Source organism: Quercus robur, chromosome 8 (assembly GCF_932294415.1).
Source record: "Quercus robur chromosome 8, dhQueRobu3.1, whole genome shotgun sequence".
NCBI lineage: Eukaryota > Viridiplantae > Streptophyta > Magnoliopsida > Fagales > Fagaceae > Quercus > Quercus robur.
The window spans coordinates 5,156,435-5,173,066 of NC_065541.1; the positions used below are offsets into that span (position 1 = coordinate 5,156,435).

The 16,632-nt window shown below is 32.2% G+C and overlaps 1 protein-coding gene across 1 annotated transcript; it reads right to left on the reverse strand.

The window, feature by feature from the left end:
- Nucleotides 1-138: 138 nt before the first annotated feature.
- Nucleotides 139-16,200, reverse strand: LOC126695731 (oligopeptide transporter 1-like). Its single transcript, XM_050392551.1, has 8 exons — nucleotides 16,021-16,200; nucleotides 3,622-3,694; nucleotides 2,676-3,118; nucleotides 2,338-2,435; nucleotides 1,590-2,162; nucleotides 1,202-1,469; nucleotides 902-1,084; nucleotides 139-812 (listed from the first exon to the last, which is right to left on the reverse strand). Exons 1-8 carry the CDS (start codon nucleotides 16,198-16,200, stop codon nucleotides 192-194), a joined length of 2,439 nt encoding a protein of 812 aa, XP_050248508.1. The 3' UTR covers nucleotides 139-191.
- Between the last annotated feature and the right edge of the window lie 432 nt (nucleotides 16,201-16,632).

Sequence of the window (16,632 nt, forward strand, 5' to 3'; positions counted from 1 at the left end):
AATGTTTTATAAAAAAAAACATTTACTTACAGAATTTGCATTGCTACAATGGCTTAACCCAATTTGAAGCAACATATTTCAAATTAATGAACTCTAAAGCTTCATCTTCGATCTTCATCAACATTGGAGGTCCTGAAAAGTCATATGTGTGCAAGACCTAGCCCTTGGTTGTGGTGATTTCCTAAGGCATCTCAAAAAACAGGGCACCCCTCGACCTCAATTCCAGGAGCTGTGGGGCATGAAGCCAATGGACAGTGGTCGTCAGCATCCATACCCCACCAGCTTGGACCTGAAATGTCCTTGGATTGTAGGGCAAAGAAAAGGATAACTCCCATAAAGGCAACACCAGCATCTAAAGCAGCAGATAAGACATAGTTGTGTCTAGCCCACCATCCCTTATACTTTCTGAAAACATAGAAGTTGAAGAAAAGTCCAACCGCTCCCCAAGCCCAATAGTTCACTGCTCTAGCTGGTGGCATGTTTGATGTACCTCCAATGATGATAGGCATGTGAATAAGCCGTAACCACTTTATATTGGGGAATTTACGTGAAAGATACCAGCCGGGAAATGGGGCTAGGAAGCCAATGAGGAAGAACCAGTTCAATCCTGGGTAGACACCAAGCTTTGCGAACATTCTAAGTGGGCCTATGATCCCCCATATAATTGAAGCATTGTAGAAAACATCATCTCCTGGGCATGTCCATGGACTTCCCTCGGGCAACAAGTCTGGATTACATATGTTCTCCACAGATGTGAGAAGCCACCACGCTGTGCCGAAGTAGGCAGATGAAGAAACTATTGTTCCAGCAAACTGAGAATACAAATTAAAAAAATATTAGCAGTTATATAAAAGTTGTAAACGAAATTCCAAATAATTTTTATTATTCTTTACATAATTACCTGCACCATGAACATAGATCTTGGAGGGATCTTCATATAGTGACCTAGTTTGAAGTCATTAAGGAAATAGAGTGCTTGTGACATGCTAATATAGCCATAGGTCTTGAAAGCCACATTAGCAAGGGGCTTCCCTGGATAAGTATAACCAATAATCAATTCTGTGATCACGTTTAGCCCTGGTTGCTGCAATTAACACATTCTATGAGAAATGTAGTTTGGATAAAAATCATAGTTAACTCTTACAATGCATGTTTGTGTTCTTTCATGCATTGAATACAATGAAGGTTGGAGATTTCATACCGAATTCGTTGTGGCTTGAATTATTCCAACGGGTAAGGTGAAAAACAATGCAATGCCACAAGCCATTAAAAGTCCCCACCAAGGAAGTTGGAGCTGTTTGTCAAACCCTTCACAAGCAAACAAAGCAAGAGCCACCATTGAAGCTAAGATAGCAATAAACCACCACTGAGGGACTTCTTTATAGCTCTTCTTCATCAATCTTAAATGCACGTCTGAGAGCTGATCTTTTGTTGCATCTTTTGTTTTTTTCCATAGTTTCCAGATCATTCTGCTCAATTTGTTTTACCCAAATAGAGAAGACAAATAAAATCATGAAAAGCTTGTTAGCTCAAAAGAACTGTCGCACAAGAATAGAGCAGAATTTGAAGTTCTATGTTCAGAAGCTTACCCTCCATTAAATAGTGCCACATGTGTAAGACTAGCTGTTAGAGTTGCAAAGCTCAACCCATAAGTGAAGGCAAAGAAGACACTTAGATAAAGTTTGCTGTAGCTTTTGTAACCATCAAGATTAATATCAAATGCCTTATCATTCAGAACTCTGGATATGTTGTAGATTTGACCATCGCGATCGAAAGTGTGAGAGGAAAAGATTGGAAACTTCTTAGCATCATATGCATTATTCCAATAACAAATTGGGGTAAGGACATAGACAGTCAAGATAAACCCTACTAAGATATTGACAATAGCAAAGCCAGGTGTGGCTAAGGGGCTGCCCAAAAAGCCAGCTACAGCAGACCAGTCAAAGGCAAATGAGCCTAGTCCAAGACCCTGGATTCCTCCACCAATCTGTTGAGCAGTGACGGAGTCCTTCCAAATCCAACAAACAAAGGAGAGACCCGCTATTGAGGGGAAAAAATAGCTTGGGACAATGTAGTAAGCAAAGCTTGCTACAAAAATCATGAAGAAGTATTGTAGCCTTGTTGTTCCTCCCTTGGGTCTCTTTTCTTTATCATGCAATGCCCTGCATTACACATATAACTTGGTTCAATGCAAGGGATTACTCACTTATCAATGGCTCTAATCTTTGGAAATAATTCCTTTTCTTTAGCCAAAAGCTAGGTGAATTTTTCTGCTTTGAGAAATCTTTGTATCAAACAGTTATTCAATATGAGAGACAGAAGTAGAAGTTGAAGTACCTGAATAGAGAGACTTGGACCAGGTTTGCAGGCCACCACATATAAGGTGACTCCACAAGATATCTTCTGAATATTCCAGCCCATCCATATCCAAGCATCTGAAGAATTCATATGTACAAAACAGTGAGGTACAGTGAAAAAATAATTCTCAGAACCATTTTATGTATATATACATAGATGGCACTTTTTTTTTTCTTCAATATACACACTAGAGTGGCTGATATTCTCAATATGAATAAACATGTTCTTGTTTCATACATTTTCTATGTGAAAATCAGGATCAGACATCTGTTGCCTATAACCATGATGACTTTAATATGGAAACAAGTCAAAAATACCTGAGTAGTTTGTGATAAGAAAAAGGCTGCAACTGGAGAGAGTTGCCTGTGATAGAAAGCCTTGACAATATCAACAATATAAACTGCATACACTCCACCAGCCCCAGCACTGGCAAAGATGGTGATCAAAACATGTTCCTTCAAACTGAATGGCCCTGGATTCAATGAGAAGGACCAGTTCGTGAGTGGGATTTTTATTGGCTTGGATGGAAGGTATGCTGCCATCAGCTTCCCGACTGGGAGCACTACAATTTGTGCTGACACTGAGGAAATATACAGCTGATTTTGGCGGTATGCAAAAAATTGGTTCACAAAAGCTAGAAGAACACATGATATGAATCCAAGAATCCATGTTCGAAATGTCAAGGCTGGCTCTGTTGGGTCGTCAGTGATTGGAACCGTGAGCCTAACTTGTTCAATTGGGTTGTCATTGACTTCATCCCCTGCTTGTACATATTAACAATGTTACTGAAAGTAACGATGTAAACCATTCAAAAAAATTAAGGGAAACATTTTTTTTGTCATGATTAAGAATAATACAATTGAATGATAATTTTGCATTCTTTTTACTTTATAAACAACTCATGGTTCCCTCTATTATCATGAATCTTAACAATATTTTGTGTCAACTTTATCACTATTATGTACCAATGTTTCTCATTGAATTCAGGCTTAAATAATGTGTTACTACGTTTATGAAAGTAAATATTCTCAATATATTATGTATTCTATATGTGTAAGTAAATACTCAGGAAAAAAATGTTACAGATAATACAACATTTCTTAAAAGAAGTCAAGTTCACCAATTATAAGAAAACATGTTTTGTAATGAAGTTTGATTTCAGGCATACCAAATGTTAACAAAGAAAATGAGATGGAGCATGCAACTCAGGTAAAGTATGAAACTCTTATTTTTTCAGAGAGAGAGAGAGAGAGAGAGAGTTACCGGTTAATTCAATACTGGGATCAAGCCTCCCAAAGCCATTTTCAACGTTACCTGTCATGGCTCTCACCTTGTTCTTGAATACAGAATGGCAAAGCCTTCAATGGCTTCAACCTCACCGCACTAGTTATATATATAGCACCCTCCTGTTCTTTTTTAAGGAACTTATTTGTATGGTGCACACAATCACAGACTCTTAACTACAAGATATTTACCCAAAAATAAAATTTTTTCTTTAAAATTTAAGTGAGGAATGCTACTTTTAAACTTCAAATTTGCATGTGTGGTCAAAAAGACCCTATATATTAGGCTATGTTATGAGGGAAAGAAACAAGGAAAATCTATTTTTACACATTATGATTCCATTGACCCAGAAAGGAGGGCCGTTAGTTTATTTATTTATGAATCTTTTTTGAATCTACATATACTTACATGCTCTTCGAACCTTGCTTGCATCTCAATATATGTTCATGCTTAAACAGTTTGTGTTGCAGTTGGTTGATGTTTGTTCCTTGACTCACTTTGTTATACCGTTTGTACGTGTTGCAGTTGGTTGATGTATGACAAATCAAATAACTAACTAGCTGTTTGGGAGAGAAGAGTAAGTTGATTAGAGAACTACGTCAGCCTGTGGAAGGAGTACATGTCATAGTCTAGATTCTATGTTTCAAATCTAAAATTGCACAGAGTGCTAGGTTGTTATTAGCCTAATTTTCTTTAATTAGGAAGGTGAAACTTACTAGATGTAATTAGCTAGTAGTATTTTCTTTAGTGTAGGGTTTTTTTGGGGTCAGCAGTGTTAAAGAAAGGAATTTATCATGGGGACAAGTAAAAAAAATAAAATAATTAATTTTTTTTTATATGTACAACTCCCATATTATATACATTATACAATAATCTAAAATAATATTCTAAATATAATCAATATATATATATATATATATATATATAAAAGCAGAAACCTCATGTGGGAGAGCATGAGGTTCTGCCATGTGGCATATTCTATGAAGAGAATTGAAATGCTCTTAAGCCACATCAGATATAAGAACAAATTTAAAAATAGGAAATCTATTTTCTTTAGTTCAATGTTTCAAGACTATTTTTTGTTACAATTTTTATTCAATATTTTAAGACTATTATTTTTTTTAATTTGGTTCAATGTTTCAAGACTTTTTCACTTTCTTGCACACAAAAAACTCTTTGCATTTCCATTTACCCTTTTCACTTCTACTCCTTTATATACACATGCCCATAGCCCATCATGCCATCCCATCTTAAATACACTCAAACCAAAAGTGTTATCATTTACCTTTAACCTTTCAACAATACCTACATAACTCCAACATTGCAGTACTATTTGATCCTAACCCTTAGTAGGTTATGACCAAGGAACGGGGCTTGCGTTTTTTATTCAGTGACGGTAGCTTATGGTTTTGATGTTAAAATCGAATGTTGTGGATTTTGTGAAGGTTATGAATTTATGATTCGCTTTGAGTTTTTGGGTGTTTGGTATTTTGGTTTGGGAGAGTCATAAATGTATTTTCTTTTATAACTAAAGAAAAAGAAAAAGAAACATACTAATTGATTATTTATAAAGTTAGTTTTTTATTTTTCATTTTTTTTTATACAATTTTGTGTTAGAACTCATAATTTGTAGGTTTCTTTTTAGGTTGTTTTATTGTTGTTTTGTGTGGTATGAGCCACAGTGATAAAAATGAAAATCAATGATGATTTCAAAGTTTTTATTTTTTATTTTTTATAAAAGAATACAGAAGCCTAAAGACAATTAAATTTTAATAAATAAATGTGTTTTTAGCAAATTTCTCTTTGTTTAATCACATTCTCTTTATGTTGATAGTTATGAATGATTTCCTTAATTTCATTGAGATAATGAATTTGGTTGTGAGAATAGAGTAGTTGAGAAAGTGTTTGGGAGGTTGCTTAAATTTATGTAATTTAAGGATATAAAAGTATTTTATGCTTTAAATTCTTATTTATAGATTTTTAAATCATATAATCAATTTAAAAAATAAAATCTACTTTTAACAGTAAATATTATAATATGTTATAGTCTTATAGTGTTATACAATTTTTTTTTAAAATAAAATATGAATTAAGAAAATCAAGTTTCAAAATATTCAACAATATTATGGGTAAACATAAATATCATATAACAAAATAAGTATTATATGTAAGTCTTAATATATATAAAAATGATTTCAAATGAAATTGTAATGTACTTCGCGCATTGCGCAGGACATCATCTAGTTTAGTATAAATATCAGTACGATAACAACCATTGAATGCATAAACAAGCATAATTTAATAACTAATCATACACGTGGTCAGTCTCTTGGAGTTGGACTAATGGTAAATTTGAAACAAAAAAAAAAAAAAAAATAGTAACTGATATAAGTTTTTACTTTTAAAGTTTATGACTTCCTAACCAGTAACCATACACGTGGTTAGTCTATTGGAAATTGGAATTGGAGCAAGCACTAAAAGACTTCTTCGATTTGGAAATCTATAGAGCATTTATCAAACTATTTGATCAAAAAGAGAGAAAAACTAAGAAAACATAGAAGGGCAAAAGAAAGATAGAGAGAACGAGGAAATAGTCACAGATATAGATATAAATCTATTGATTGTAACAGTGGTGTACTTTTTGTTGATGAAGAAGAAAAGTGCAGAGGAAAAAACTTTATTGTGCTGTCAATGGAAAAGTAAGCCAAAGTCTTAAAAAAAAGTTTTTTATTTTTAATGAATGAGAAAAAATTTGAAAATTTTTTTTCTTATAAAATTAAATATTTTAAGAGTAGTACTATTGACTCAACAGTTTCACAATAAAACCTAGGTGACAAGTTGTTAAAGATAGGAAAAAAGTGATGTTAGTTATGGGTCCTAATAAAAACTAATTTCAATTTGCCACTTAACCTTTATTATTAAATTATTGTAAAAGTAACATTAAAATGATCATATTCAAACTTATATCAACTGGGTTTAAACAAAATTTAGGGTCAAGGGGTTCAAAATTTTATTTGAGGGGCACAAAAAATTATTAAAAATTATATATATAATTTGGCCAGGTCAGGGGGTTCATTTGAACCCCCTAGCCTTAAAGGTAATGCCTTCCCTGACTAAGATTAAGATCAATTTTTTATGTGATTAGCCAAATTTCATATTGCATGCATATAACAAAGCTAAGACAAATAAACTAAACTAATATGAAAGATGCAGAATAAGAAATGACAAACCACTCAAAAACACCAAGTATTTTCGAAGAGGAACCAAACCACCCAGTGAAAAACTTCTCTGGCAACACCACCATCGAAATCTCCCCTAGTTAAATAGTTGCAGTACAAGGATGACTATAAACCATTCAAACCTATATTGGATCCCCTAAATACATGAGCTCTCCAAGCTCTAGTTAACAACCGACTTCACCAAGCCCTTTCTCCAACTAATCCACCAAAGACGCCATCGTTGAATCGCCAATCGAAGGCCACAAAACTTGTAAGATTTGGATTTCAACCTCCAATAGTTTCCATACCCTCATTTACCTCACAACACTCAATATTTGTTGGAGGAGAAGAAGGCTACAAATTTCTCCAAGTGTATGTCATTTGGGAGAGAAATAGAGAAGAGAAAATGTGCAGGAATTTTGGTTTAAGATTAAGGTTCTCTCTGTCTCAACAAGAAGGAAGAGATGAGATGAATGTGATGAACAAAACTCTTTCAACTCTCAAGGATGACTTCTGAGTGTTTTCCCACGTCCTTGGCATGCAGAATGTGTGTTCTTGGCTTATATGCAAAAGTTGGAAAAACAAGAACTTAACATTAAGGATACATAATGATAGAGATATGTTTTATTGATTAAAAACACTAGTTGCAGACCCACGCAATATGTGAGAATAGATAATTATTTTGTAATTATTGTATAATGTATAATTATTTTAAAATAATTTGTTGAAAATAATAATTCTCCCTAAAAATTAAACAATTTCTAAAATTATTTTCCATCTTTTTATCTCTACCAATATATCATTCTATCATTTTTGGTGTGTTCGTTTAATATTATTCCCTTTTGAGGTAGTCTATATTTCTTCAAATTTATGTTATAGAGCACTATTTTTTTTATTTTTTTATTTTACAACTAAAATTTTTAATTTTTAAATAAAATTTTCAAATTCCTCTTTCTCATAAAGGAATTATCATGACAATCAAAACTCATAACAAAATTTCACTTGGTATAGCTCAAATAATTGATAGGCACATTCAAATGCATTGTGTTTTGATAAAAATTCAAATTCCCACTTTCAAAATAACTAAATATTAACTCAAACAAAAATCAAACCAAAGATATAAGAGAGTGAAAGAGACTACTTGTGATTAGGAACTCAAAAACACTACCAGAACATATTAACCCAAAATAGAGTTGTAAGAAAGAATAAAAAAATCGAGAGAGAGAGAATATAATCACTTTTTCAGGAGAGAATGGGAGAGAAAAGAAAATTTATAGAAAACAAGATGAGAAGAAAAAGAGTAAAAATAATATATATATATATATATATATACACCAAATTATCCAAGTCATGTTATGTAATAGAATAACATTGTATTTTTATATATTATTTTTATAATGCAATAGGATAACATCTAACAATCAAAGAAAAAAAATATATAACAACTTAAAAACACAAAACTAAATTGCATCAACCCAAATTAGAGTTCTAAAGAACATAAAAATTCATCATTCTAAAGTAGAGATTCAAGAAAAAAAAAAGACCATGAAAAATTGAAAAAAAAATTGAGAGAGAGAGAGAGAGATAACATTTTTTTGTTGGAAAAAGTATGAATAGAATGGGAGAGATAATGGCAAATTTATAGTAAGAAGATGGGAATAAGAATAGTTAAAATAAAATAGTGACATTAAGGTAGAGAGTAGTAAGGAAATGAAAAGGTAAAAGGGAGGAGGAAAGATTAAAGAAAGTGTAACAAAAAGTTGGGAAAGTAATAATAAGAAGAAGAGTTAAAATAAGAGAGAGGGTACGAAATAGGTGGATGATATGGCACAATGAGAGAATAGCAACAATAAATGCTATACTTTAGTTTTTAGATGTACTAGTCGCAGACCCGCGCGTTATGTGTGATAATTTTTTAGATAAAATACTATTTTAGTCCCTAGATTTTATAAAGAGTTTTTTTTTTTTTTTTTTTAAATAGTTTTATCATTTTTTTCATAATCTTGTCTATAACATTTTTTACCATTATCATATATTTATTGGTTGTTGATATGCATAACATAGTCATTAAATAAGAGGTAGAACTATTCATTAATTTTTTTTTAAGTCATGGTGTATGAAGATTATGATTATATATATATATATATATATATATATAATTTCCCTAGTTAGAGTTTGATTCGTTTTAAGTTTAAATTTTTTATTATTATATTTAATTGTTGATTTTATTGCACTATAAAGTTTTCAATGTCCTCTGTATAGCTATCTCTATTTTATTTCTTACTCCTCTTGGCCACCTTTTTATTTTTCAAATAATGGTTATTAATTGACATTTGATTTCTTTTCTTTTTTTCTTCCTTCATTTATTCTTTATTACTTTGTATATGCCCTTGCTAGTTCTAAATTGTATGGTTATCAATAATAAATAGATATCATGGATGGCTTAAATAGTTATAGATGTAGTTACATTAGTGGTATGCCAAAGGGTTTTTATTTTATTTTTCCTTCTAAATTTTCAAGGAAATATGAAAGACATTTCTCTAGTTTGGTCTCAATCAATTAAGATATCTATAATATATTAACAGAAGTAATAATGAGCCATAATTTTTTTTTTTTTATGTATGAAGTGGTTAGGTTAGTGGTATGTCAAAGGTTTTATAAAAAAAATTTTAAAAATAATTCCAAGGAAATGTAAAAGGCCTTTTAAAAAAGAAAATTGTGACTTTTTGAATTGTAGAATTATGATTGTTTTAATTACTTTGTGTATAGCTTTCATTATTAAGTTATAAACATCTAAATTAAAGTAGATGAATATAAAAATGCAAAATTATAAGTAAAGTTACAACCGCACAAGATAAATATGCATAGATAATTTTTTTTTTTTAATTATTCATGAATCATTATTTCATTGTTTACTTATAAATATCTAAATTAATTTTTTTTCCAAAAAAAAAAATCTAAATTAACTAAGATGAATGTTTAACCACTTGTAGATGTGTGTTTTTGGAAGATTAAAAGTATACACAATTGCTTTAGTTGGAACTATATAACTATGCAAATATTGTTGAAAGTAGTTCCATCATTTGCAAATTATCAAGTTTGGTGGCCTTACAAAATAGATATTTCATTTTGCAAAAAACTTTACATGAACTCCTCTTTTGTGACAACTTTTTTTTTTCTTCTTTTTGCCGAAACAACCATTACAACAAAATGTAGTTTCAGTGATGAATTTTAGTGAGGAAAATTTTTTCCTCACAAAAAAGTACTAAATAGCGACGAAATATATATTTCGTCGCTATTTATAAAAAAATAAGTAATATTTAGCGACGAATATTAGATTTCATCGCTATATGTTGTGTTGAACTCAGGTGCCAAGCGAAAAATGCTAGCACGAAACTAAATTTAGCTACAGTGACGAAATTTTTTGTCACTAAAAGATTAAATTTTTTGCGACGAAATGATATTGTTGGCATGTGATAGTTGTAAAACACGTCAATGATATGAAAAATAGAAAGATTTAAATATTTTTTAAAAAAATTAGTAGATTGTAATATAAAACATTTTTGTTCTCAATATTTTATGTAACTTTTGCCATAAGATCAATATTGTTGGCATCCTTTAAAGATGATACATAATATTTTTGAGAAGAAGAAGAAGTATAGACGATGCTAACACATAATATAAAATTATTAAGTTTACGTGATTTAAATTTGTGGCAAAAAAAATATTAATGTATCTATGATAAAAGTTTTTATCTAAATGATATATTTGTTCATATTTTTTTAGACTTGATTCAAAAAGTTCATTCTCAATAGCCTTTTAAGTCTACAAATTGCTCAATCTATGGGCCTAGACACATTCAAAGGGTGCTATCTAAATTATAAATTATATGACCTTTTATCACACAAATATATTGATTCCCCCAATGTATGGTAAAGGAAGGCAAGTTTGGGTCTAGCCATTTTCTTGATTTGTGCTACATAATTTAATAGTATAGAGGATGTGACTGGATTTAAATGTTGAATAAAATAAGATGAAAGGAAAAAAAGAGTAAATATAAAATATATAGCAATAAAAATCAAATTATCCAAGTCATTCTATATAATATAATAACATTATATTATTATGTACTATATGTATAATGCAGTAGGGTAATATTTAATCAAAGAGAATATAAAAGATAATAACTTAAAACACAAAACTAAATTACATCAACCCAAAGTAGAATTCTAATTAACACAAAAATTCATCAACCTAAAGAATTGATGCAATAAAAATAACAAAATCAAACAAAAATGAAAATCAAATTGAGAGAGAGAGAGAGAGAGAAGTAACCTTTTTTGTGTGAGAAAACTATGCATAGAATGAAAAAGAAAATATCAAATTTATAGTAAGATGTTGAGAATAAGAAGAGTCAAAATAAATGAAGACAAAAAGGTGGAGGAAGAATGATATTAAGGTAGAAAGTAGTGGGGAGATGAAGAGGTAAAAGAGAGGAAGAGTTTTGGAAAATTAATAATAAAAATAATGGTTAAAATATATTTTAATTTTTAAATAATGGAGTTTTTAAGTCACCTTAAATGAGAAAATGTTTAAAAATATATATAAGAAAAATTTTAAACAAAAAATGATGACGTGGCTGTTGATATAGCTCAACGTGAGCGTAGCAACATTAAATGCTACGCTTCAGCTTTTAGTAATATATAGATATAGACTAGTTGCAGACCCACGTGATACTTGAGAATAAATAATTATTTTGTATTGTAATATAATGTATAATTTTTTCTCTAAACTTTGTTGAAGATGTTGGGAAATTTAGACTCCAGTTGTTAGAATTAACAAGTTTTAAACCCAAGTTGTTAATTAGATTTATTATGAATAAACCTTGTTAAATTAACCTAACATCAATATCATGCAGCGGAAATAAATAAATAAGACAAGATATGATGACCTTGGAAAACCAATGAAACAAACTAGTTTCACAGTAAAAAACCTAGGGGGAAAACTTCCCAAAAAGCAATCCACTATAGTAAAGAGAAATTTCAGATCTAGTATAAAACCTTTGTCCCTAGACTCTACATTTCCCATAGATGAACTTATAGCAGAAACATTCTACCGCTTTAGAAACTCTAAACTCTTTAATATATGAACGTCACCCTTTTTGCATGGATCCCAGTACATGACTAACCAAAGATGCACGGCTTCCAGTATGTGACTAACACACCAACTTGAAGAAGATGTTGGCTGCAAAGTTCTTCACTTCATTAACAATGAAGATTAAGAAGCACTTGGTTACAAAACCCTAAGGCGCAAAAGACGCAATAGCTTCTTTTAGAGAGAATAAGGCATCGGTCACTTTTTGCATGTGTTCTCCTTGTATTCTTTTATGTGACGGCCTTTAAAATAAGTCTTATATATGTCTACGGTTGTGAGAAAGAAATCCTACACAAATACATAAGCATGGGCCGAAAATCAGATTTGGAAATCTGAATTTCGTAATTCTTGATAGATACCTCGATAGATAGCTATAGGGATAAGGGCTCAAAATCATGTATTGGGCCTTAGGCCTTGGCTGAGAACGTTGATTGGTCCGAGAACGAATAAACAGTAGTAAGTGTGTTAAGCTCAGAGTCCCATAAATAACATGCAACCGAAAAGGTTGGGACATGTGGTCCGAGGAGGGGTGTCTCTTCGGATAAACAAAGCACAAGTTGAATGCATATCCTATCACTCAAAGTGACCTTCTAGGAAACTCCACTGATAAGGGCGTGCATTACGAACACACTGGAAGAGTGGGAGCCAAAAAATATCTAAGAGAAAGCTGCTGCCACCACATTAAATGCTCTGCAGCTAACTTTCTGGCCGCATTTATGTAGAAAATACCCCTCAATAGTGCTACATTGGCTATCCCAACTCACAATAGGTTAGAAAGGGTGTTCAATGCGACAAGCATTCAAGTAGTGGTCTGGATGATCAACAAATGGAGGGCCAAGATCATTAGAAGGGAGATATATAATGTAAGGGACCCCTGACAAAGAGGGAGAGGGGAAATTAGAGAGAGAAATCTAAAGAGAAACATTGTAGCAGTCAGGAAACAATCGTGTAATCATACTTAAGATAAATATACAAGAACTGATCCCCTCAGACCTGTTCGAGGACGACTTTCTTCAATTGAAATCCATCTATATTTCTGTTCTTGTCATTTGAATCCACTTTGTTTGCCATCTAACTCATTCTAGCCCAGTTTTCCAACCCACTCTCTATAAATTTATTGTTTTGGGCTTTTTGGGCCCAAGCCTATTCATTTTTTGGGTTTAGGATTCAAACTCGGTCCCTACAATAGCTATCTATCAAGACCTGTTACGAGCTATTGAGAGGTGTCGAGAAGCTATCGAAGGGATAGAAAGTTGCTTAATCGATCGACCTAGCTGTCGAGAGGTGTCGAGATTGCGATAAAAATCAGCTGAAGAGCTCGATAGATAAGCCAGGTGTCGAGAGGTGTCAAGCAGCTATCGAGCTTTAAAAAATCAGCACTTCTTCACTTGTTTCTTGGACAGATTTGCATGGCTTCAATATTAGACTTGAACTCTTATTCCTTGAAGTATTAAATACATCCCAATTCTACCCAATTATAAGTAAAGTGCGTTTTATCAAAATATTAGCTAATTATATAAATATTGACATATGTTCCTAACATTGAGTCACATATGTCCTAATAATCTCCCCCTTTGGCAATCCGTGACAAAACCACAACAAACAAATGAACATATGAGAGAAGTCATAAATCACTCAACTTATACTCACTTGTTGAATATAATAAAATATATCCTAACACAAAATTTTTGAAAAACTTTGCAAGAAAAGAATTTATGACAAGTAGACTTTGACAACCTGTATTTCTGAAACACTTTAAACAAAACTCATCAAGGCATCTTAGTGTGAAACAGAAATAATAGATTGCATACAAGTAATAAGAAACATGTATATAAAGATAGAAAAGAAACAACACATGTAGAGGTAGGTGAAGAAGACATACACATCACATATATATATATATATATATATCAAAGATAATCACAATGTATGTAAACATGGTCACATGATCGGTGTATAAGAAGAAGGAGGTAAACACTCCCCCTAACAAGATGAAACACATCTCCCCCTTACAAAGGCATGTATTTCTCCCCCTAACATGTAGAATCTTAAAAAGAAACCACATATTCTCCACAATCTCTCCCCTTTTTTGTCATGATTGACAAAGGGTACAAGAAGCTAGAAAGCTTCACCAGAGAAATATAAAGATTATATAAGATGATTAAGGGGGTACAAAGAATCCATATAAATGCATGAATGTAATGAAACAAGATGCTACAGATGACAAGATAATAGAAAGATGCAAAACATGTGAAAACAAATCTCTCAACAAGAAAAAATGTCATGCTCATAGATTCAAAACACACACACACACACACAATAAGTCTAACCAATTTTATATTTCAAAAACATGTTAAAACAGTTTAGTGAGTATACATTAACACATGTATTCCTTGTGATGGCCAAATCACATTGTACCTGTACATGTATCAAGAGTAGCAAAGAATATTGCATGTTGTGTGTGAAAAACATCGCAAGATTGCATAAGTGTCTACATGTTATAACGATTTGAGATATGAGAAAATCACTTTAAATCACACACAATCATAACTGTTTGATGGGGACTATCACTTTCGAGGTACATCCTATAACTCCCACATCTTCTAGAATACATGCTTGCAATCATATATAAAGCATTTTGATCTTTTTGCTTTTATTTTTCTTTGCATATTTTTCTTTTTAAGCAATTCATGCATGGGCATATAAGAGAAAGAAAAGAAATACCAATGATGTTAAGCATTTGACATTCCAATTTTGCTATGCCGAAGCATACAAATGTCATTTCATGATTGGCGGGTAATAGTGATGAGATAGTTATTTATGTCTTTCTCTTAGGATTCTCTAGTCCTTCCCGTCAAAAAGAGTGATACGAGTGTTAAGTACAAGAGATCACTTAACCTTACTCATTACAAATACAAGCCACAAATCTCACTTGCTTAGTTGTGCATAGAAATGCTCATTTAAGCTACAAAAGATACAAAGTTTAGAAAACTTTGTTTCAATGGCCACCCAATGTACACAAGTACCAATGTACACAAACACACACTGTTTTTGTATTTTTTTTTTCCTTTTTTTTTTTTGAAAAACAAAATAAAAACTAAACAACCAAACAAAAACAAACAAACAACATGAAAGCATGAAAGAAAGATGCATATGCATGAAGGCATAATAGAAAAATGCAGACGCATGAAAGCATGATTTCAAAAGCAGATAAGAAATCAAGCAAAGAGAGTCCTACTTTAGATAGAAAGAATTAAAGTAGAGGACAAATAGAAAAAACAATTAAGTCTTAGGCTCCTTTCTCACCCACACAGCACGAGTTTTTGGCCGTGAAGATGAAAAGACACGTGTCCTAGTATGTCTACTAAAGGACATAGAAGAATTAAAATTCTCCTGAAATTGAGTTAAAAAGCTCAAGACTTTTAATAACTCTCCAAATAAAGGTGTAGGTCCTTGAGAGGAAACCTGTGACCGTTTGGACACTTGTTTTTGAGGATACAACTTAAAGCAATTAGGACGAATATGTCCAGAAACAACACAATGGTGACAAACATGAGGTCTAATAAAGGATTTAAAATTAGTCAAATCAGTTTTGGGTTTCATACCTTTATACCTTCTCAGATTGTGGCACAAAGACAATCCTTGATCTAGAAACCATAAAAGAGGAGGGGCTAGAGGAAACAACATATCCTAAGCCAGTCTTATCAGAACTAGGCTTTTGAGCACTCAAGACCTCATCAAATTTTGCACTAGACATCCTTTCCATTTGAGTTCTAGCTTGACTAAGCTCAACCTCAAGATTCTTGACCTTCTCTTCTAATGAGGTGTTCTCCACAACAAGTTTCTCAACTAACCTTGTGGTCTCATCTAGTTTGACTAACAGATCAACTTTTTCAGTTTTTACCTCATTAAGCTCTTTTCTACAAAGATGAGAAGCCTTTTCAGATTTTATAAATTCAGTGCATAGCTTATCATAGGCTTCCTGAAGGGTTATCTTCTTGGGTACTTCATCATCAGAAGAATCCTCACTGTTACTAGCACTCTCCACGATCACCTTATCGGTTGAGCCAGCAAAGGCCATAACATGACTACATTCATCCACATACTCATTAGAAGAGTCATTCTCAATAGCACTCCAAGTAGCAACCAACCCTTTATCTTTTGACTCCTTGGTCTTTTCCTTCATAAAGTAGTTTGGGCACTCTATCCTCATATGACCAAAACATTTGCACTCATGGCATTGGATAAGGGGTATCTCATTCTTGCCATTCCTTGAGAATTTAGGTTTCCTAGGAGGTTTGCCCTTATTCTTTTTCCTAAACTGAAGAAGCTAGATAATCTCATCAGTTATGAAGGTTAGATCCTCATCCTCATCATCATCTTCATCTTTATCTTCACTTTCATCTTCATCTTTAGAGTCCTCGATCTCTTCCTCTATACCCTTAAGAGCCAAGTTTTTACTCTTTCCACCTTTTCCCATTGAGCCTAATCCCATCTCATAGGTTTGAAGGTTCCTTATAAGCTCAATCAAAGGAATTTGATCAATGTCCTTCACTTCTTCAATGACAATGATCTTGGCATGGAATCTTTCAAGTAAGGACCTAAGGATTTTTCTAAC

What these genes read in the sequence shown, in the direction of transcription:
- LOC126695731 (XM_050392551.1), bottom strand. Translation starts at nt 16,200, where the DNA reads ATGAAGGAAAAGACCAAGGAGTCAAAAGATAAAGGGTTGGTTGCTACT. An exon ending in GTGGCACTATTTAATGGAGG is followed by an intron (nt 1,470 to 1,589) that starts GTAAGCTTCTGA and finishes CAAATTGAGCAG; the next exon opens with AATGATCTGGAAACTATGGA. An exon ending in TTCAAGCCACAACGAATTCG is followed by an intron (nt 1,085 to 1,201) that starts GTATGAAATCTC and finishes TGTTAATTGCAG; the next exon opens with CAACCAGGGCTAAACGTGAT.